General features: G+C 36.6%; 1 protein-coding gene across 2 annotated transcripts in view; it reads left to right on the top strand.

The window, feature by feature from the left end:
- The first annotated feature begins 1,357 nt into the window (after positions 1 to 1,357).
- The window catches only part of CHD1 (chromodomain helicase DNA binding protein 1), a 44,064-nt gene continuing 22,595 nt past the window's right edge, over positions 1,358 to 22,826 (top strand). For both annotated transcript variants that reach the window (XM_072359611.1, XM_072359610.1), the window contains exons 1-13: positions 1,358 to 1,547; positions 11,654 to 11,858; positions 12,752 to 12,856; positions 14,113 to 14,180; positions 15,152 to 15,301; positions 15,600 to 15,868; positions 17,272 to 17,497; positions 18,252 to 18,352; positions 18,595 to 18,773; positions 19,434 to 19,561; positions 20,089 to 20,305; positions 20,782 to 20,871; positions 21,655 to 21,845. In XM_072359611.1, coding sequence (XP_072215712.1) covers positions 1,495 to 1,547; positions 11,654 to 11,858; positions 12,752 to 12,856; positions 14,113 to 14,180; positions 15,152 to 15,301; positions 15,600 to 15,868; positions 17,272 to 17,497; positions 18,252 to 18,352; positions 18,595 to 18,773; positions 19,434 to 19,561; positions 20,089 to 20,305; positions 20,782 to 20,871; positions 21,655 to 21,845 — 1,982 coding nt within the window. In that variant the 5' untranslated portion in view covers positions 1,358 to 1,494. The remainder of the gene's footprint in view (positions 1,548 to 11,653; positions 11,859 to 12,751; positions 12,857 to 14,112; positions 14,181 to 15,151; positions 15,302 to 15,599; positions 15,869 to 17,271; positions 17,498 to 18,251; positions 18,353 to 18,594; positions 18,774 to 19,433; positions 19,562 to 20,088; positions 20,306 to 20,781; positions 20,872 to 21,654; positions 21,846 to 22,826) is intronic.

Below are 22,826 nucleotides of genomic sequence, written 5' to 3'. Positions count from 1 at the left end.
AGCGGCGGCTCCGGGGCGGGAGGCAGCTCTGGACGGGCCCCCGCGGCAGCGCCTGGTGGCGGACGGAGGGAGAGCGGCGGCGAGGCTCGGCGCAGGTCGCCTTTGAGCGAGCGGCGGGGCCGCTCACCATGCTTCCTCGGGTCCGGAGCGCGGGCCCACGGGATGTTTTTCCTCGCGCAGGGCGCGGTGCGGAACGCGGCCTCCTCAGGCAACGGCCGCCGAGTCCCGGCCTCGCCTCGCGGACTCTCGCGGGTTAAAGGGCTCTTTCTAATCATTTTCTCTCCCTCATCGCCTTTGTTTGTTGGCCTGAGTGGCCCCAGTAGTTGAGAGGGGTCTGAGCAGGAGGAATTTCCCATCCCTCAGCGGCACTGCTCTCACCCTCTCCCCCAAGATAGGAGAGCAGGTCTGCTGCTCACCAGGGAGAGCACTGCAGGGCAGGAAGCCCGCCGGCAGCTCCGAGGGTTCTCACACCAGGAAATGTAGCAGGAGCTGCTTTCTCTGAGTGAGTTTGTGCTTTTTTGTGCCTAGAGAGCAAAAGTTTAGGCTTGTGATGCGTGGACTGCATCTGATACTACAGCGATCAAATCTAAGGTGCTCCTGCATGTGAAATGAGGGTCATTCCTTCTGCAGAATCTGGCTGGTTTGATTAAGTTTGGACTTTAAAAAATAATAAAAATAAATAAAATAAATAATAATAAAAAACAGTGTTCATCCTGCTTCTGCACTCAGCTGTATGTAAACAGCATGTGTGTGTGTAGAAGTGCTTCCATTGTGTTAGTTTCCGCAGATCTTTGCAGAGCATTGACATCTGTAGTCTTTTCCAATGTGTTCAGTTCTTCTTCTGAATGTATGGCTGATTTGTCCCAAAGTCAGAACTATAGCAAAAGTTAATCTGTGAGATGCAGTACACATGCACAGAAAACCATTCTTCTTTCTCTACGGCACTGAAATGAGGGTCATTTCCATAACGTTTCCTGTTCTGCATTTAGTGGTTTAGCAGAACTGTCATCTTTAGAGCAATGTCAATGAAAAGTTGCGTAAAGGAATGTAATGGGACCTGACTGCAGTTGGCCAAAAAACTGCACAGGTCTTTCCTTTTTTGTATTTTACATGTATGATTCCTCTCTGTTATTACTGTTTTGTTTAAATTCAGCAAATAAAAAGACCTGTTGGGAAGAATGGTAACCATGAATAGAAAACACAGGATGCTGTTTTTCAGTTAAAAAGAGGACATGAAATGTGTTGTGTGCCTGCTTTTGGTGTTAGTATGACAGGCCAAGTTGTTTCTGTTATATTTTTAGTTGGAAACAAATTTCAATTTTTGTCAGTGTTTTCCTTTATCATTTTAGGTATTTGGGCAAAAATCTTGGCCATCTGTAGAGAATAGCAAGTCAAACACATTACTTCAAAAACATACGGAGTACCAGAAAGGGGATTCTTGACATACACCTTGTAACCTGAGCGGACTTCCTTTTTAACTTCTTAATACTTACAATGAATGGGCACAGTGATGAAGAAAGTGCAAGAAACAGCAGTGGAGAGTCAAGGTAAGCACTCATTTCAGTTGTTCTTCGATGTGTACCCTTCTGTACTTTTGTTAAAATTGACTTACAGTTTAACTTCGTGCCAGATTAGTGAGCAAACCATAGATAGGAAAACTGGGTGTGCTTACTTATAAAGCTTCAACTGCTTGTTACATTCATATTGCTTCAGCTAAAAATTGTAATGATCATGCAGATACCTTATATAATAAACCTTAGATAGTATTAAAATTGCATCAGCATCCAACAGAACAGTGTTACTCTTTTGAAGAAATGTTTGAAAATTCAAAAGCTGAAATAGGACTGGAAAGTGCTTAGAATGTGCAAGGCTATCTCTAAAACGGGAGCAGTGAGCTGTTGATTTCAGTTTTTGACTTGTAGTACTTCATGAGGCTTCCTTTTTCACAGAGCTGTTAAAAATTTCAGTGATTACACTGCTTTAACTGTCTCTTTTGAGACGGAATTGCAGTTTACCAGCTTTTTTATATTATTTTTAATTACAAGGAAAAAAAAGGGTAATATATTGATTAAACTGCAACAACAAAAGCACAGTCCTCTAATACTGAATGCCAGTGCAGCATTCACTTAGCTGTAAAACCCTAGTTCAGACCTTCCTTCCTGCACAGAGGATGGCAGCAAACTTGTTGAGGGGGAATTGAAAGTTTTCTTTCTGAAACAGTGCAAAATTTAACAGGAATCTCCTGCACTAGAAAAACTAATAAATCTGAAAATGTGGCCTGTGCTAGAGATTTGAGAAGTCAAAGCAATCTTGCAAGTATATAATAAGTTTAGACTTTTCTTCTAAGAGGTGGTTGTGACCTTGCTGTTAATTCAGCAGTGTGGCTCTCAGCATCTCTTTCTGATTGCAGCCCATTAGTTAATTCCACATCTTGGAGAACAGAAAGAATGCTGAGTTCCACGGACTTAATGGAAATAGCTGTTTGGGTAGGGGAGAGAGATCTAAATTGTTGCATAAATGAAGAAATAAAAGAGGAATACTGTTGCCTGATCAGTTATCAATGGCTAGCTGTTATACTGATACATTTATACTGGTAATGGATTCTAGTTTGAGGATGAATTTTGGGTTTCTTCTAGTAAGTGTCAAAATATTCTTGGTTTCTTTGAAAAACACACACAAAAACAAACAAACCACAAAAACATCATTAGATGAGAAGAGAAAGATGAAAAACAAAATAATGTGAGTAAGGCTAGTTTTCTCATCTGGAAGACCTCAGAGATTAACAGGGACTACTATGAATTTGAGTGCAATTTTTTTTATTACATGAACAGGTTACCTTGCCAGAGATAAGGTAGGAAAGCTAGTTTGTATCAATTTTTACCTAAGAAGACATTACATTTATTAGAGTTATTTTAAGACTGTAGCAATTGATAAGACTAAAACAACATGAAAACTTCCCAGCAACTTTATGAAAAGTAAGTATCAGGAAGATTTATAGTACTTAAAAATTGATGACTACTTGTGAAACGTTTGTTCTTTATCTTAAAAGTGCTGATGAGTGCAAATAAAATCTTCAAAAAATGTAAAATGCTAACAGCTGTTGGTTTCTTTGCTAGGCTTGTAACAATCATTAACCCTGTAGCCCATGTTGCAGGCTGATATTGGAAAGCCTATTTTGCATGTTGGCTGCATGTTACCAGATATCTCTGTTTTTATAAAGAAAAAATGAAATCTTTCAATTTTAAGTGATGGAACACTTTTCATTCTAGCCTGCTTCCATTATTAAAATAATTATTGCAAAAGGACTGCCAACAGTTATGGACTAACTTAAGTTGACTTGCCCTTTGTTTAGTTTTGTAGATTTTTTCTGTTGATTATGAAAATCTCAACAATTCTGCAGTTTTTTTACTACAAGGGGAATTGCTTAAGCCACCTGCAGCTGACTGTAGACAAACTGCAATCGGGGATGCATTGCTGTGTTTAGCTTTTAAACCCATAACTGTGCGTTGTTACAGAATGGAAGAATGGATTGGTAATCGTACTGTGGATAGCATATTATCCTTATCTAGGCTGGGGAGAGAAGCAAAACAAGTTGAGAAAGCAGTTGAGAATTGCTACTGAGAAGAGACTGAAAAGCAGATTAAACTTTCAGCTATGGGTAGAAGAGATAATGGTAAATATGGTGAAAGTCCAAGCAGAAGCATTGGTTTAAAACAGATGTTTAAAATTATGTCAGTTCACAAGTATGGCATGACCACTTGCCCTTTTTGGTGTCTGAAAAGATCACTCACAGGCCTTGAACTTTGTACGTTGGTTAGTACTGTGGTAGGGAATTGGAGCTTTCTTTTACTCCCTGGGCCTAGCTGTGAAGAGCAAACAGTTAAGCTGGTGGAAGAAATGGCTTATGTGCTGTTCTCCTTTTCACTGATGTATCTTCTGTCTGATAGAAGACCAGAAAACTTTCCCTTGTTGCAGGTGCTGAGCATAAAACTGTGTTTTACTACAGGTAGAAAAGTGCATCTTTTGGTTTTCATGGTTGGATACCTTTTCGGCACTGCATTGACTTTCTTTGCTACTTCAGAAACTTGTGAAGCTATAAATCAGTTCTAATACCAACCATGATGGAAGTTACAGACTAAGATAAACACTGTCATCTAATCTTGTTGCTTGCTGTTCTGATTTCTGTGTGATAATTACAGTAGAATCTACTCTACAGCTTTTTATTCACTTGAAGTCACTGTGGGATATTTAAGTAGCTCAAGGTAAAATGCAGCAGACACTGTTCTCACAGATAACAGGTGAGTGTAGGCATAAAAACTTAACAGCAGTGCTGTGAGATGTTGGTCCTTATGGTCAGGCAGTGTGTTTTTGTGCAGCATTCCTGAAAGCATTCACACTGCAGACTTGACTACGAGTAAATGCATGCCAGTTAGCTAGTAATAAGAAAGCTTAATCAGCAAGGAAGGGCAGTTATACCTGAACAGCAAGACAAGCTCTAGGTAGAACAGGGACTGCAGAAGTGAGACACTGATGGTAACTGAATAGTAATCCGATTTCCCATCTCTTTGCTCTTTCTATGTTGCTTAAGAGCAAGGACTTGTGAAGGCCTTCCTATTTTATAGGTAAAAAGGGATGTGCTCAGTGCAGCTGATCTAGGAAGTAGCTGAATGGAATGAGGAGTACTTTTTCCAGTAAGCTGAAAGTAGCTGCTTGGCCAAACAATTTTACCATTCTTTATACACTTGAAAGCTGGTGTTAACCAGAAATAGCAACTTCTGTGGGTTTAATTAATTTCATGCATGAACCACAAAAGATATCTAAGACTGAGGTCTTTATCAGCAGGTTTCAGTTTGCCATAGAAATTCATAATTTCCCTGGAAGATTGAGAAGATAAGTTGAAAGCCACTGCTATAGATTCTCACTTCCAAGAAATCTAAGTTGGAGTTAAAATAGAAACTCTCCAGGTACACTTGCAGAATTATTCCCTCTAGCTAGCATCTTTTTATTAGATGTTTAACAGGTAATAGTAAGAGAAGTTTGGGATGATAGCAACAGAGTATGTGCAAAAAACTTCCACATCCCAGTCTTTGCCTAATTTCAGTTGACAAATACTTGCTTCTGCTCCACTATTCACAGTGCTTCAAAATTTTAGAGTTTTTTTTTTTGCATTCTTCACTGAAGCTTTAAGAATTTGGTTACTGTGGTACAGATAAGTTCATGTACCAGATATTGGTGGGTAGATCATCAGAAGTGTTTTTTGGATTAGGTTGTGTGTAATACTTTTTTTTTTTTTTTTTTTTTGGCTAGTGATTTGGAAGGAGTTTCTGATAAAGACATCATTGTATTGCTGCTGGAACCAGCTGCATGAAGAAGGGTGGTCTGTGTGCCCAGCAGAGTAGGCCTTTGGGGTACCACTGGTATCTCTTGTCTGTGGGGTGTTTTTTTGTTCTTGTTGTTTTATTTTAGAATAAATTTCCGGTGGTGGCACTTCCTTAAAACAAATTAGCAAACAGAAAAACACCTTAAATGTGAATATTAAGTTTTAATCATGCATCATTTTGTTTGTCTTAACCTCTGCTCATCCTGAATGGGCTTAATATCGGCGTCTGCATTCCTTCAACCTCTGAATTTTTTGAAATAAAAACAAAACAAACAAACAAAAAAAGTCTACTATCATCACATTTGTTTTTCAAAGACCTTGTGGAAATTCACCTGCTTCATTTTTTTAGTGAAATTTTAATTTGCTTAATTGATACTCTGTTTTCTAGTGTTCTTAAAACTATAAGACTCTTCAAGTAACTTTACCTGAGGGAATGCACTCTAAATCAACAGTGATAAATTGTCACTTGTGTCCTTTATTGTGTCCTGTTGCAGGAGTCCAAAAGCTTAGGTAGATCTTTCACAACATCACTTGTATAGCTTTTCATCCTTTGGCTTCTCTTTCAAGAGCCCTGTATAAATTATCAGACTTTGTTCCTCACTGTTTGTTTCAGGTGAACCTTGTTATAAGGAGTAAGCAAGTAAAGCTAACCTGAAGACTTGAAGGAACTAATGACTCTGTAACAGAATGGTTGCCTTTAGTCTCTTTCTCTGTGAATGATGTGTCTCTTCAGATGTCATCTTCCCAAAGCATTCTCAAGTTTCATCGGATATGTACTTAGTGGGAATTTGAAAAGTTAACAGTTAGAAACAAATGCAGAAGTTATATCTTCTGGTACTTTTATTAAGCTGTGTTGTCTTTTTTACAAAGTAGTTTGGACTCAGAAACTGTGTGGGTTTAGGATTTTTTTGTTTTGTTTTAGAAAGTAAAGTACTGCTGTGTCAGACTTCCATACCAGATTGGATTGTTTGGATAGTGTATTCAAATACAATCCACTGACTCAAGGATTAGGGGTGAGAGCGGCTTCTTGCCTACATATCCTGAGAAGTAGTCTTTCTAAACTTCATCCTGACTTGTCAGTATGCATAGGAATCCTATCCTAAGAGCATGCTCACTTTTAGCACATACTTCTGCATTCCTGCTGCTGCAGGTTATTGCTATCATTTAACTTTGCCATCTTTGCCTGATTTGTTTGTATGGTTGTTGTGGTTTAACCCAGCAGGTGGCTAAGCACCACACAGTTGTTTGCACTTTCCTCCTCTTCCCAGTGCCACAGAAGAGAGAGCTGGGGAAAAAAAAAAAACGACGGTAGAACTCACAAGTTGAAACAAAACTACTTACTTGAGATAATGAAAAGGTTCAAGTCATGTAATTGCTTATCACCTTGCTAGACCCCTCTGCAGTGGAGGAGAGAGAACTCCCACCCCCTTCAAAACTGCTTCTGCATAATGTCATATGGTAAAGAATATTCCTTTAGCCAGTTTAAGTCATCTGTCTTAATTTTGATTCCTCCCAGTTTCTTGAGCCCTTCACTGGGATGGCCTTTGCTTTACACAACACCGCTTAGCAGCAGCTATAAACATCGGTATGTTATCAACATCGTTTTTTTCCTAGAACAGAAAAAACGTAGCACCATACCAGACGCTCTAGAAAATAGTTCCATCTCAGCTGAAACTAGGGCAGTGCTAAAGAAGTAGTCTCACTTCTGCAGTACTGAAGAGAGTATCATCATTGTGCTGTTCTTCACGCTTGCATCCATGTTTCCATAACTGTGATACTCCAGTAAGTGCTTTGTGCAGCCCCGTGTATTTGTATCTTTGTTTAGATTTGGGGTGACTTTTGTTTGATTGTTTAGTAGAACAAGATACAGTGTATGTTATGTTTGATTTTTTTATTTAGGAATGCCTTTTATCATTTAATACTGTTTCCATTTTAGTGTTGCCCTTTCCCTGCTTCCCATCAAGTACTTAATTTACTTGGAGTATGGAGAGAACAACACTTATGAGGCATATTATCAAAAAAAGGGATTTAAAAAAGCAGAAATTCAGTTTTGAGTAATGGAGTTAAGTGCCTAGAAGAAACAGTTAATGAATATTATCTTTCTTCATAAGTTATATTAGCAGAATCTCCATTCTGCAGCTTGACTTGTCTAGTCCTATTGTTTTCCATCCTTACATTCAGTTGTAGCTTTGATGGTTTTTATAATTACTGTTAGCACTGGGTGTTGTGGAAGCTTCTTTATCAGTGAAGAAGGCAGGAAAAAAAAACTAGTTAGACTAGAGAGTAGAGTAGCTCAGAAGCCAGCAGTGCAAAACCAAAGCAAAGGGAAGACAAAATATTTTGGGTGGGGTTGTGTAAGTTGACAAACAGGGGTAAACAGTTAACTTAAGCCTTGTGCACTGCCTCTGTCTATATAATGTAAGATGTGTGATTTTTGTTCCAGAATTGATGAAAGAAGTCAGGCTTTGGTTTTGGGTTTTCCTGTAAAGATCTTTTATTTTGAAAGATAGAAAAGCCAGAAAAAGGCAGCAGTGTCCTGCTGTTTTCAAATTTCAGTCAGACACTTTTTCTGAGTCGGAGGAAATGGGGGTTCATATGGGGTTATGTTGTGTCCAGAACCTCCCTCGTGCTACTTCAGCTGTCCACAATATAGTGAGTATGGTGTTCTCCTTTACCTTTTGCTGAACTGTTTTCAGCGGAAGCACGTGAATCAAAGGCAGTGACCCTAGGCTGTAAGAAAAAAGGGTAAGAGAACAGATTGCCTTTCTTTGGAGGTATAGGGAACTCTGAGCGGAGGACCAGAATCGTTACTGTGATGTTTTTTATGTAACAATATTAGTCAGCAGGTAGCAGGTAATTATGACAGTATTCTGAGACCTTGATAGAGGAAATATTTAGTTTTAGTGTTCCTTGTGTCCTATACCTAGAGATTTGATACTAGAATCTTGGTTTAGTTGATTAATTATGTGGAGGTCAGTGGTGCTACTTTGCTGTAATGGGCATTACTTGTTTTTGGAAAGCTTAGAAAAAAATACAGACTATAGTTTGACTACATCAGATAATACTTCAAGTTCTTTAGGTAGAAAGAGTTGCTTATAGACTGTGCCTCAAGAAATGCAAGGAAAATTGAAGAAGCCCACAAAAGTGGAAAAGAAAGTGACTAGGGTATTAGGACTTCTTGCAGCCTCCCTGGATTTATATTTTAACATTGTTACATTAAAACTGAATGTAGATGAATGTAGATTCTGTTTCTTCAGAGCAAATAAACTGTCTTTCTCTTACTCAGATTTCTTTCTATCTTCTTTTTCTTTTTTTTTTTTTTTTTTTTTTTTTTTTTTTAATGGAACATCTAATTCAGAAGTCAGATTTTAGAGTGAAGAGAGTAAAATGCTTCTCACTTGTCAGGTGGCTGGCAGTGGTAACTTGCAATGACAGTATGCAGAAAGTAAATGTTCTTATGTTAGACTGTATCTCCCGTTTCCACTTCAAGAAAGATGAAACCATTTATGCTGATAAGTGTTGGAGTGAGAGGTCGCTCATCTTCAGATTCTTAAAAGCTTGTAGACTCCTCTCAGGTCAGTTGTGCTTTTTTTTTACCGTTAGGACAACTATTAGGGCAACCATTTCAGAGAATCAAGAAAATAACATCTGAGCTACTAAGAATCTGAACAAATCTCCTGTATCCAGTATATCTTTTTCTTTGAGGCTCAAGAAGTCAAGCAACTACATTTTTAAAACCTCTGGCATACAAGCTTTCAAAATTTATTGACGCTTCCTGCAGACAAAGTGCAGGAGGTATTAGACTGTACAACATTTTAGGCACTTGGAAAAGCAGCTGAAGTCACAATGCAGTGTTGAATGTGTTTGTATTGAAATAAAAAACTGCCAAAAAAAAAAAAAAAAAAAAAAAGAAAGAAACCCCTTATTTTGAAATTGGTATAGGTTTTGTACTGATTTACACTATTGTGTATTCTTGTTGCAGTGTGGTATCAATAAGAAATACTTGTTTGCTTGTTCCAGTGCTTTGTCGGTCCTTTAGGCTGATCAGGTATTTGTAAAAGCTGAATCTGTTGCTGCTTCTGACACCAGTGAGGGGGTGCTCTGCTGAGCAGCAGTAGACATGTCAGAAAAACTTACCCTACGTAACTCTCACCAATAGGTGAATGTATTGGTAAGGACTGAGGTAGGATCTTCAAGGTACATTAGCTCATACTACTGCTTGCAACATTGTTCAGATGGTCTGAGAAATGCTAAAATTCAGATCAATAGTAGGAACTTTTATAGAGAAAGTTTTATATTCCCTCCTCCTGAGTTCCCTCCTTACTTTTTTTCTTTAATGCATGAATGTACTTTAACTTGTGCACCTTTTCTTAAATTATTCCATCTTTTCATCTAACGTGCTGAGATTTAGTCTGAATTACTGATGTTGTAGTAGAGGGTCATAGGTAATCCCATGGAAGAGATTATTGACTTAAGTTCATATTTAAGGCTTGCTTTTGAAGGGTCTGTTAGGGAGAAAAGGATATCCTTCTCTGTTTTGGGGTTGTCTTCTTTTTTCCTTTTTTTAAATCTTCTAGCACTGTGGTTTCAAGCATCTTTTTACGCTGCTATCAATAAAGATTTTTGAGCAAACACAATGTATGTATTCATTTCTAAATCTGCATGGCCTGCTGGACTGTCGTGTACACTGTTAAGCACATAAAATTCAGCTGTTAAGAACAGCCATAGAATCACAGGATATCCCAAATGAGAAGGCACCCGTAAGGATTATTTTGTCCAACTCCTGGCTCTACACAGCACCACCCAAAAATCCAAAATCCAAACTGTGTGTCTGAGAGCTGTGTCCAAAAGCTTCATGAGCTCCAGCAGTTCAGGGCCATCCCCACAGCCCTGTGCAGTCCGCTCTCTGGCACAGCCCCTTTCCCTGACCCCCAGCTGCCCCTCCCTGACACAGCTCCATGCGGTTCCCTTGGGCCCTGTCTCTGTCACACAGGGCAGAGTTCAGTGTTGCCCCCACTTCTCTCATGAGGGAGCTGTAAGCAAGTTGTCTGGCCCAAGATGCCTTGTTCCAGTATTAATTTCATGTATGCTACCTTAAAATAGAGTTACTTACTTTTGGTTGCCCTTGGCTTATATGTGCTCAAAGCTTTAGTACTGTATTAGTCTGTGTGAAGTATCTTACTAATATATGACAAGCTAACATAATTGCTGTCTTTTTGGCTAAGGGTTTCCCATCTTTCTTAGATTTAGTAATGTACCTTGTTTTGTCTGTCCATATGACAACTATGAACACACTTTACACTGCACGGAGTTTTTAATTTCTTTTCTCTCCTTCAAGATTATGTAAGACCTATACATTTTTGGTGGCTTTTCATCATGCACTCATCTGTATGATATTCATTTGTGTTTCAGGGTTTCTCCTTCCTTTTTTTCTTCCATTCCTCTTTATTTGTAGTTAGAGCTTAATTCTACCATCCTTAGAGCACTTAGCTGTGCTGAGAAGTGTTGTTTTCTGATTGCTGAGTCACAGAATGGTTTGGGTTGGAAGAAACCTGAAAGCCTACCCAACCCCCTTGCAGTGAGCAGGGCTGCCCCCACCGGCTCAGCTGCCCAGGGCCCCACCTGGCCATGAGCACCTCTGGGAATGGGGTACTACAGCTTCTCTGGGCGGCTGTGGCAGGGCCTCACTGCACTCTTGAGTGAAAAATTTTATCCTAATATCTAATCTAAATCCCCTGTGTCATTATATTAGGAAAATAAGATGGTTTGCATAATACATAATTCTTTAGATAAAATATTCTTTAAAAAACAAAAGGGAGGGGAGTGGGTAAAGGTAGGGGAATGCTGATCTATAAAAATGGAAAAACGGTCATTTGTATTTTAGTTGGACTGGCCTTTGTAGACTATGCTAAGCAATAAGAGGTATATATAAGAATTTTGATAGATCTGAACAACTGTTTGGGGGCTGGGGGTGATAAGTGCTTGAGTAAGAAGTATTTCTATCATCTTAATTTCTTCTCCTTGACTCTTCATATTGATTTGAATGTTCTTATATTTGCCTTTTTTAGTCTACAGAAAACATATTTGATAAATGGAATCTCATTTCTTCTTCATTTTAAGCTTTTTTTTTCATCTTGACTTTCATAATAAACTGCATATGTAGTGTGCTGCATATGTATCTGGGCTAATTTAACAATTCATTCATAGTGACACCAAATGACTTGTTTTTCAGTACTTGAGCCATTTTGTAATCCCACTAATCTCTAATTGCAGCAAATCAGATGATGATTCTGGGTCAGCTTCAGGTTCTGGATCTGGTTCAAGCTCTGGAAGCAGTAGCGATGGAAGTAGCAGCCAGTCAGGTAGCAGTGACTCTGAATCTGGTTCAGAGTCAGGCAGTCAGTCCGAATCGGAGTCTGACACATCTAGAGAGAAGAAGCAAGTTCAAGCTAAACCTCCAAAAGCTGACGGAACTGAGGTAAAACAAAATATACAGATGAGTCCTTGGTGGAGGGAAAGAATATCACTCTGTGCTGTTTCATAGGGACTGTCATTACAAAACATAATATTTTAAAGTGTATGGGTTTTAGCCATTTGTCTAATTTTCTCATGAATAACTACTTGAACTGATGCTCTTAAATTGTCACTTTTATAAGTATTCTGAGTTACATGCTTGCTTAAATTTTTTTATGCACAAACTTGAACTTATGGAAGACAAAATCAGATAAAAGTTACTATTTCTGAATTTATTTATTTTTAAATAATGTTTCTGTACTACTCAATTTCATCGTATCAGTAAAAGATCCTATAAAAATTTCCAGGTTATATACAACTGGCTTTTTGTATAACCAAGTTTCCTGAGTTTGGGAAGAAGTAGCATTTATAAATTCCCTAAAATACAGTGGGCCAAAATTACCTGCACTCTTCTGCATTATGTGGACTTACTTGGGTGATAGACTGTACATGTATGAAAGTCAGTAATATATTATTTGCTGTAAAGCTTAAAGAGTAATGTGGATTGTATTTTTTGTTCATGTACTTTTTTATTCCTGCATAAAGCAAAAACATTATCAGGTAAGTGGCCTGAAGTGGATTATCTAGATCATATTAAAAATCTAGTTTATAGCAACAGTGCATACAAAACTATTGTGAAGCTCCCTGGAAAAACTGTCCTAGCAATTCTTACATAACAGTCTGTTTTGAGGAAACTCTACTTCTTTAAAACACCATCTGATATTATTAGGACATGTAGTAATTCAAAATGATTTTTTTTTATTATTGACATAATTGAATTGAATTTGGACTTAATAGTGGTGCTTGAAGATGTGTTTCAGTATGTTTAACTGACTCTCACATCTTAATTCCATTCAGTTTTGGAAGTCCAGTCCAAGTATACTTGCTGTACAGAGATCAGCAGTGCTCAAGAAGCAACAGCAACAGCAAAAAGCAGCATCGTCAGACAGCGGTTCGGAAGAGGTGAATAATGCACATTTAGTATTTACATTGTAAATTTGCCTGTCTTGTACTATATGCTGTAAGAATTTTTTTTAGAGCCAAGCTGTACTCTCTAAGTGTATGCTATAGTTTATCTATAAAAGTGATGTTCAAATCTTGACACTTTTAGAAGGACTGGTAAAAGCATCTCAACTGATTTCTTGGTGAGTTGTGTCAAAATTTTAGCATCCTACATTATGGGTGTAGTCAATTAGATATTCTGTGATATATGGGCAAAATTTTCAAGCCACATGGTACTTACAGTGTATTTTTAATCTTTTGAGTTTCTTAAAAGACAACTCAGATGATGTTGAAGATTAGTCAAATGTTCTTTCCATGTAGATGTAGGTACTGCAGTTTTCAAAAACACTGTAGGATACATTTTTCCAAGACTTCTTTTTCTTACTGTTACTAGAAAATAATTTTTGTATTTTAAAAACCATGCCTGAATTCTAGATATTTAAAAGCCTAGATCATTGACTAGTTAAACCTTGTATGGTACGAATATCTTCAAAAGGCAGTAATGGCTGTGAAATGGTACCTATAAAGCAATTTTTCCTTCTTAATTGCAAAAATTATTCACTGTAGTCCCACTTAATGGCTTTATTTGTTTTTGACTGGTACAGAAACTCATCATTAAAACTTAACCTAATCTCACATCAGTAGAGCATCAATTTACAGCTTTTCTTAAGTATTGCTTTCTAAACCTGTTTTTTAGGATAGATTATCTGAACTTAATCCCCATTAGATGGCTTTTTGGAAAATCTGATTTTAAAGAGGGTTCATTTTATATTTCTGGGAGTATCAAGAAGTTCAAACATGCTACTCTCAAAACTGGTATTTAAACGTTAAAGAATATGAAATGTGGGAGAGCTTTCCCTGGACAGGAGATTTAATTAGTATTTCAATAGAACCATCATTCTTATTAACTGGGAGCATCTTAAGCTGTTCTGTGTAAGTGCAACAGTTACTTTTGGAGACAGGTATTTTTTTGTTGTTGTTGTTTGGTTTGGTTTTTTTGTGGTGGTCTCTGGAGTTGTGCTACCACAATGTATTCATAGATGGATAAATGAAAAACCCACATCAGTTCTTATTTTATATTAATGACTAACTACTTTGTGGGGGATTAGGAGAGTGTAACATGAGTAATATAATGACAGTTTGAATATGGGAGCTGAAAACTAGAAATATTCCATTCTTTTCTGATAATGAATTGTGTAATTTTGCTTCATCTGCAGGACTCATCCAGTAGTGAAGATTCTGCCGATGATTCATCCAGTGAAACCAAGAAGAAAAAGCATAAAGAGTAAGATATTTTTATAAGTAATATCATGCCATTGTTTCTTACGGCAGCATATAACTCATGCCTTGGAAATAGGTTAAGTAATTTTTTTTTATTTTTTTTTGCCTCTTTAATTCTAAGATTTAGTAACCTTTCAACAATGCATATTAGGGTTTTGTTGTTGTTGTTGGTTTTTTGGTGGTTTTTTTTTTGTTTGTTTGTTTGTTTTTCATTTTCATGGAGCTATTAAGATTATATTTGCCTTTATACAGTCAGAGTTTGGGGCAAGATAACTCGTCAGCTGGTACATCTTTTCTGTTAGAAAGAAGACCACAGTTAAGCAGGAGCCAGGAGTCTGTGCTTGGTTTGCTTATCTGTAGTGTGTATGCTGCCTGGCTGTGATGCTCTGACTTACAGGGTAGGAAGCGGGATCTTTTGGGAGTCAGTTCTTCTCTCAGCTGCTGCAGTTCAGGTCTTTCAGGGTGTTTCTCTAATCTGTTTTGCATTGTTTTTTGGTCCCAGTGACAAAGTTGCTGATTCTTTACATGAGCCACACAGAACATAGGTATAGAAAATGTTGGACCTTCCAGAATGTAACATGTTGATGTTTTGTGGTTTGACTGATGTAAGCTCAGATAAACATGTATCTTTCTAGCTAGACCTGTTAAATACTTTGGTTTCTTAATATCAGTCATAACTTATTTCTTCAAAATAAAATTTATACAGAAATGTAGTTTTTGTTCTCTTTCAGATATAACCTCTACCTCTTTAATACAGGAAACTTCTTTTAACTCCCTTTGAAGTCCCTGAGCATTTTTATTTATCATTAGTGGCAACAACTTTTAGTTTGTGATGACAACTGTCTGTTAGCTTTAATAACTGTGAAAAACATTTTTGTTCACATGAATGCTTAAATTACATTAGACGCCTATGGGCGAATACCTAATTTAAAGAAGAAATAACGTGAGGGTGTTTTTTTAATTTCAATTGTGCAGTGAAGACTGGCAAATGTCAGGGTCAGGGTCAGCATCAGGAACTGGTTCTGATTCTGAATCGGAGGAAGATGGGGATAAAAGCAGTTGTGAAGAAAGTGAATCTGACTATGAGCCAAAAAACAAAGTCAAAAGCCGTAAACCTCCAAGCAGGTAAGATATATCTTGTGTTTCAGTACTCTGTTACTATTTCTAAAAAGTAGTTTAATATTGTCCTGCCACTACATAAGCAAATAAAAAGATGAATTTCATTTTAATATTAAGTAATTTTCTTGAAGCTATGAAAGATATTAATTATACTACTACTTTGTGCTGGATGCTTTTTTTTCTCTGCTGTATTTGAAAGTGATGTAACTGGACAGTTGAGATATGTGTGCTTAGAAAGCAACACATAAGAGTTGTGTTGTCCATCTTGATACATCATTGTTGTGTGTATCTTATTGTCTTCAAGAATTAAGCCAAAAAGTGGGAAGAAGAGCACAGGACAGAAGAAGAGGCAACTTGATTCATCAGAGGAGGAAGATGATGATGATGAAGATTATGATAAGAGAGGATCTCGTCGCCAGGCAACAGTGAATGTTAGTTACAAAGAAGCTGAAGAAACCAAGACAGATTCTGATGATTTGCTGGAAGTTTGCGGAGAAGATGTCCCACAGACTGAAGAAGATGAATTTGAAACTATAGAGAAGTTCATGGACAGTCGAGTGGGCCGAAAAGGAGGTAAAGTTTATCAGTGTTCCTAAGATAAAGGAACACATTAAAGTACAACTTCAGCCTTCCTAGTTGTAATAACAGTAATAATTTTAAAAATACCAGAGTTTTGTTTACACATTCAAAAGGACGTTCCTTTTTAGGTCCCCTTCCAAGCATTTCAAATTAAAATATTGAAGAATTTATATATCTACACAGAAAGAAAAAAAAAAAAAAAGTAATTCATATTGCTTAAATGCATACCATATTATTAAATGACTATGTATACAGTTAAGTGGTATTTGATTGGTATAAATTCAATGCAGTGAAGAATAGAAAACTGTAGATAAATATAATAGCTGACCAGTAACCTGAGCTCTGAAAGATTTTGTTGATAAGGCTGAACTGTGATTTCAGTCATTGCTGTACAAATTATCTCAATACAGTGCAATGTGTGGGTTGACAACAAAATGCATATAAAATGTCAGTGGTTCTCTACTGTGTGAATTTCTAGAAGTATAATTTTGAACGGTGGTTGGCATTCATATTTCCAGCAAGTGCTATGATGCATTGTCCAGCACTTCTGCTTTATGAGTTTGAGTATGAAAATTAAGAGTTCTAACTATGTATATGCATATAGTTATTACATATATGTGTACACAAGTCCTATCTCCAAGCTTGCATTCTTTCCTTTCAACTTTCTTCTCAGATGCTGTCCTAAATTCTGTCATATCTTGCCCCCGTGCAGGAGTGCATAGTGTCACTGCTGTGCTCAGAGTCTTCTAGACTAAGCTTCTTACAATCTGTGCAGATGCTGTTGCTGTTTGTGCTTTATTTTACTGTTGTCTCTCTCCTTTGTTTTATCTGGCCATTGCAGCTCAATAGGCTCATGTCCTTACTTGACTGTCCTCACAGAAATGAGCCTGCTCCGTACTGCTATGATGCTTTAGCTTTGGTACAGACTGTACTTAATATTTTCCCCAGGTAAAATTCCAAAGCCAGAAAATGGAGTAGAACATGTTGAAGAAGAAATAGTTTCATAGCATCCCTAAGTTACTAATGTTTCAGACTTGAAACCAAGTGTCTTTTATGTGCTCAGAGATAAGAGTAATGTGACAGAGAAGACAACAAGCAGTGTTAGTGGTGCATTCCTTTTCAATCAGAAGCAGGAATTCAAAGAAAATTCTCATGAGAAAAGATTAGTTATTACAGGTTAGGTACAGAAGTTTTAATTGCTTTATTGATTCTCTTTTGACTACTTTGAATGGGTTAATGTACCTACGTAATTGTTTAAATGGAAAATGAGAGCTGTGTATATTCATGATGTTTCTTGCTCATATAAAGATATCACTAAATGCTATCTACAGGTTATTTCTTACTGGTTAATTTATAACAATACCCACTTAAAGATTATGTTACGGTTTCTTCCTCAGCCACTGGTGCCTCAACCACCATCTATGCCGTTGAGGCAGATGGTGACCCAAATGCTGAGTTTGAAAAGTCGAAGGAGCCGGGAGAAATACAATATCTTATTAAATGGAAAGGCTGGTCACACATCCATAACACTTGGGAAACTGAAGAAACACTGAAGCAACAAAATGTTAAAGGAATGAAGAAACTGGACAACTACAAGAAAAAGGATCAGGAGACAAAACGATGGTGAATATTTCTAGGGGAACTTTTTCTTTTGTAACAGTGTTGATATTTCATAACAATTGTTTTGTAACAAATCTGTTTCTGAAACCTATTAACCTCTTTGTGAGTATGAGGCTTCAGTTGTTTGTACAACAGGAAGAATAAAACTTTGAAAGCTGAAGCCTCCTTGATAAGATCCCGTAAACTAATCTGAACCTGATTTTAGCATTTGTTATAAATGAAGTCAGAGTTCTGTAGGAATCTTGCTGCAGAGATTAATGTTTTGTTGATGTCTGACTCATTTCTTATTATTTTTATATGAATTTAGTTTTATTGGTGGGAGAACCCAGAACTGAAATGTAGTCTTCCTGGTCTTTGGTTTTATTAGTATGTTTGATATATTTAGTGAATGCTGGTGGCATTTTCAGCATCTTTGAGTAAGCTGAGTTCTTACAAAATAGGCCACTCTCCATAATTGTCCTTGACAATGCCCTACAAAGTATGCTACTTGCTGTTGGGAACAAGTATACTGAGTTATCTTCATTATTAACATAAGATGTATCTGATAGTAAGTCTGTATTTTTATAATAATTTTTAGTCTTTAGTAATGAGACAGTGAGCTCAGATGCAGTGTTTTTGGAGTAGGAATGTCTAAATTGTATCCCCTTTAAAAGAAGCTAAGTAGTGTTTCTGTGATGCTTACACTCAGAGTTGTTTGATTTTCCTAGCTTTGAAACGACTCAGTGTATTAAATGTAGTAAATAAATTCCCATTTCAGGCTGAAAAATGCTTCTCCAGAAGATGTGGAATATTATAACTGCCAGCAGGAGCTTACAGATGATCTGCATAAACAATATCAAATCGTGGAAAGAATAATTGGTATGTTACAAATCTAAAGCGGTGTTGAGAATATTGTTTATTCATTGCTTATACTTGTAGTTAAAAATGTAGAATACCACCAACTTCTCTTCTAATCTAAAACAAAATTTCAGCAAAGGAGTTGTTGTCATACTCTCTGTATTCTGTGACGCTTATTATGTGCTGTCTTATCACCTACATTCAGTGCTGTCTTAAAATACAGAAGTATCTATTCACTTGATATCTCTAATGCTTTTCTGCAGCTCATTCAAATCAAAAGTCAGCAGCTGGTTATCCAGACTACTATTGCAAATGGCAGGGTCTACCTTATTCAGAATGTAGCTGGGAAGATGGTGCTCTCATTGCCAAAAAGTTTCAGGCACGCATTGATGAGTATTTTAGCAGAAATCAATCTAAGACCACTCCCTTTAAGGACTGCAAGGTGAGTAATATATATATATACATATATATAATTGCTATGGATTTATAATAATTTGTCCTGTCTCTGCCTGGGCTGTATTGTTAGAATACATTTCTCTTCATCCTCAGGTTTGGCTCATTTGTGATGCTTCAGTTTTCTCTGCCATCTTGGTAGGGTGGACAGTTTAGCTGTCAGACACACTCAAGCTAAACCATCACGTTAATTGTGAAAGTAAAAAAATGTGAAAGTCTCATGCATTGAGAAATATGTATTACAAAACAGTTCTGAAGCTTGTTCAGAATAGTAATAGCTGTAGCTGTATAGTGCTGTATAGGCCAAATATCACTGTTAAGGATAACTTCTTGTAGATACTCACCCCCTACTTTTTTTTACTGGCATTCAGTTATAGGCTTTCTTACTCTTTTGGTTTGTCTAAAAAGAATGTGTATTTAGTGAGTGAAGGTCATTCCCATGTGTAATCTAAATCAGCAAACTAATTTCAATTTGCAAATTGCTTTTTGTTTTCATATTGCTCATTGTTTTTACATGCCATGGTTTTCAGTAATTCAGTTCATACCAGATGTGGTGATGCAAGAGATGCCTACTGCTACGTTTTCTGTAGGAAGCCTTTTTGGTAACTTCAATCAGTGTTAAGACTGATGTTCAGTTTGCTTTTGACAGGTTCTAAAACAGAGACCAAGATTTGTTGCACTAAAGAAGCAACCATCTTACATTGGAGGACATGAAAGTTTGGAGTTAAGAGATTATCAGTTAAATGGATTGAACTGGCTTGCTCATTCATGGTGCAAGTAAGTGTAGTCTGTTGGTAAATTTTAAGCATTTGTAAAACTTAAAAATTGTTTTTTCTGCATTTTTTTCATCTTCTTTCAGCTGTAAGTAGACATCTGAGATTATTATTTTTGCTTTAAGTAAAACTAAAGCTTGTCATTACGTGTTTGGTCAAAAAAACAGTTAAGATCTTCATCTGTTTCTTTCTGTATAGGAGTTGTTAGTATTTCTAGAAAGCAATCAAACAAAAGTACCTAAAGCTACAAAGCCAACAGAACCAGACAAAATCTTCAGAAACAATGAAATTATCACCTTACTTCTAAAATTGACTTCTTAGGAATACTTGGAAGCTTTGTTAATACTGGTAATTTGGTTTAAGGAAACAGTGTATAAGTAAACTTCTTCAGGAGGTAGAATTGTAAAATCTTGTTTGAATAATGGTGCTCAAAAGATAATAATTTATTTCTTTATGTTTATTCCTCTATCTCCTTCCCTCTTCACCTCCCCCCATTTTTTGTTATTGTTGTTTTGTTTGTTTGTTTTTCAGAGGGAATAGTTGTATTCTTGCAGATGAAATGGGCCTGGGTAAAACAATACAAACAATTTCTTTTCTGAACTACCTGTTTCATGAACATCAACTATATGGCCCTTTTCTGCTGGTCGTGCCACTTTCTACCTTGACATCTTGGCAAAGAGAGATTCAAACTTGGGCTCCTCAGATGAATGCTGTAGTTTACTTAGGGGATATAACTAGTAGAAATATGGTGAGTATCCCCCCTTCACCATTAGAAAGTTTAACTGATTCATTTTTATATTCCTGTCCTCTGCTAATTTACAGTATTTTGTGAGTGAGCAAATACAGTCTTATATTTGTAAGCGAATTGTCTTCTGCCATATGATTATTTTGGTGGATAAAATAAAAACAAATGTTTTTGTAGGCCAGCCATGATCATAATTTATTTTCTCAGGGTTTTTGGTTTGTTTTCATAATCTTTCTTCTGAATATTGATAATCTTATTTATTAAAGGAAAAAGTGTTTTGTAGAAATTTGTTTATGTTTATTCAAGAGTTTAACAATTATTTTAAAGGTCTTAGCTTGGAAGTTCAGTTTTGTGTATGTTTTTGTGTTGTGCTTTCATTTTGTGATGAAATTATATAATTTGTATTGCTGTAGTGCTTGAATTCATTTCATTCAGCCAGACCTTTTTCTTATAGCTCACTGTTCACTTTGTTCTTGTAGATAAGGACCCATGAATGGATGCATCCACAGACTAAACGATTGAAGTTTAACATACTTCTGACAACATATGAAATTTTACTGAAGGATAAGGTAATCACGTGTACTTCTTTGAGTAGGTGGAATTGTTTGTAGAACTTGTAGAATTTGGTGTAGAACTTTTGCTAGACTTGCATACAGTTGGGTTCTTAGTCATTAAATGGAAGTCAGACATGATGGATTTTACATTTTTGAAATGCAACAGTGTACCCTTTCTGTAAGCGTGTTGAGATTTTTTGCCTTTTTCTATTTCATCAAGTGGATACCAGTGCCAGTTTGCTTCACCTTCTCTTTGCTGTAATGATTTTCTGCCATCCTTAAGAGCTCTACTTCCCTTGCATCTTCAAAGAACTGAAAAAGAATCAAGACCCTAGTCTCAAACATCTGCAATACAGTACTCTGAAATCCCGTATGATTTTACTTCATTTGTGTGCACTGTCTCCATGATGGTAGTACACAGTTATCAGTAGTTTTTCTAAAAGTATATAGAAATATTTGGGGAATAGTCAATGTAAAGAACATTTTGGCTTCATTTGTTTGTATGAGCTGGGAAGAACAGGTCAACGGAGACTGTTCTGTTCCTGTCAGGAAAATTAGTGTGGATCAAACTTCAATCACTTTTTCTTTCTTCCCCCTTTAAACTTATTTTCTGCTTCCTTGAATGTTTGCACAGCCTTTCTGAGAGTGGTAAATATAGTAATGTGCATAAGTAATAATAAAAGCATATAGCTGTCTTTATTAAAAAGTTGTGGTATTTTTATTTTGGTTATGAAATGTGGGAAATTATGTCATATGCCTAGCTGTATAAATTTTAATTCAGTCTTCCATTTCTTTCAGTCATTCCTTGGTGGTCTCAATTGGGCATTCATAGGAGTTGATGAAGCTCATCGTTTGAAAAATGACGACTCTCTTCTGTACAAGACTTTAATAGACTTTAAGTCCAACCATCGACTTCTTATTACTGGAACCCCTTTGCAAAACTCCCTCAAAGAGCTGTGGTCTTTGTTGCATTTCATCATGCCAGAGAAGTAAGGAAGTTTTCTATACAATTTGCATGTATTCTCTCTTCTGCGAAGTTTTGTGTAGTAGTGTAGTGATTTGAGAAGTAAAATACTGTTGGAGAGTTTAACTATTCAGTATAAGGTAGATGCATTTATTTTTTATGCTCCTGTTGCTAACTATCTCCTGATGTAATTGTTGCTTTTTGCCATTATAGCAATTTGTAAGAATGACAGATCAATGTATATTGGTCAGAACCCAGAAGAATGCCTTAATATTAAAACTTGTCCAGCTTTCCAGTGGGGAAGTAGAGTAAGATTGAGGTTATCTTGTTTTCTGTGATGATACTACCAATAATAGCAAGTTTCTACCAAGATGCCTGATATCCTCTGTTTGATTCAGGTAGTTTGTTTTCCCTTTCCGCTTTAAATACAGCGGGCTTACTGTATTGACTTTATTCTTTATTGATCTCTGTTTGTACATAGAATAAATGAAAGCTCATGTTAAAGCTCACATTCCTACAGATATCTTATACATACCAAGCTGCATTTCATTTGACCTATAGATTGCATTGACTAATTCAAAGTCTTAGTGATCTAGTACTCATTCTTTGTCAATCTGAAGTTAGTTCTCCCAGTCTGTTAAGCACAGGATAATTATGCTTTGCTTGTCTATTCAAGGTGATTTAAAAAAAAAAAAAAAAAGAGAGAAGTTATGTCTTATTCTCTTGCACACCAGCTATTTTTTTTTCATGTTGTTCCTAATAAATGTGGTAATGGAATTTCTGCAGCTGTCCAGCTGGAGCAATTATAAGTCAGTAATTTAATCTTAAATTTCATTTTACATAAATGTGTTTGCAACGTTCCATTCTTCTATTTACATACAAATTGTTTGGAATTTCCTATGAGGTCAAAATTAAGATTTTTTTTTTTTTAACATCTTTAAATTAAAAAGAGAAGTGAGGAAGTTCATGTATATGTGCCCTTTTTATATATTTACACTTTTCATGT

This window comes from Excalfactoria chinensis, chromosome Z (assembly GCF_039878825.1).
Source record: "Excalfactoria chinensis isolate bCotChi1 chromosome Z, bCotChi1.hap2, whole genome shotgun sequence".
Classification (NCBI taxonomy): domain Eukaryota; kingdom Metazoa; phylum Chordata; class Aves; order Galliformes; family Phasianidae; genus Excalfactoria; species Excalfactoria chinensis.
Note: the sequence above shows the minus strand (reverse complement) of the source record. Positions and strands in the feature narration are given on the sequence as shown.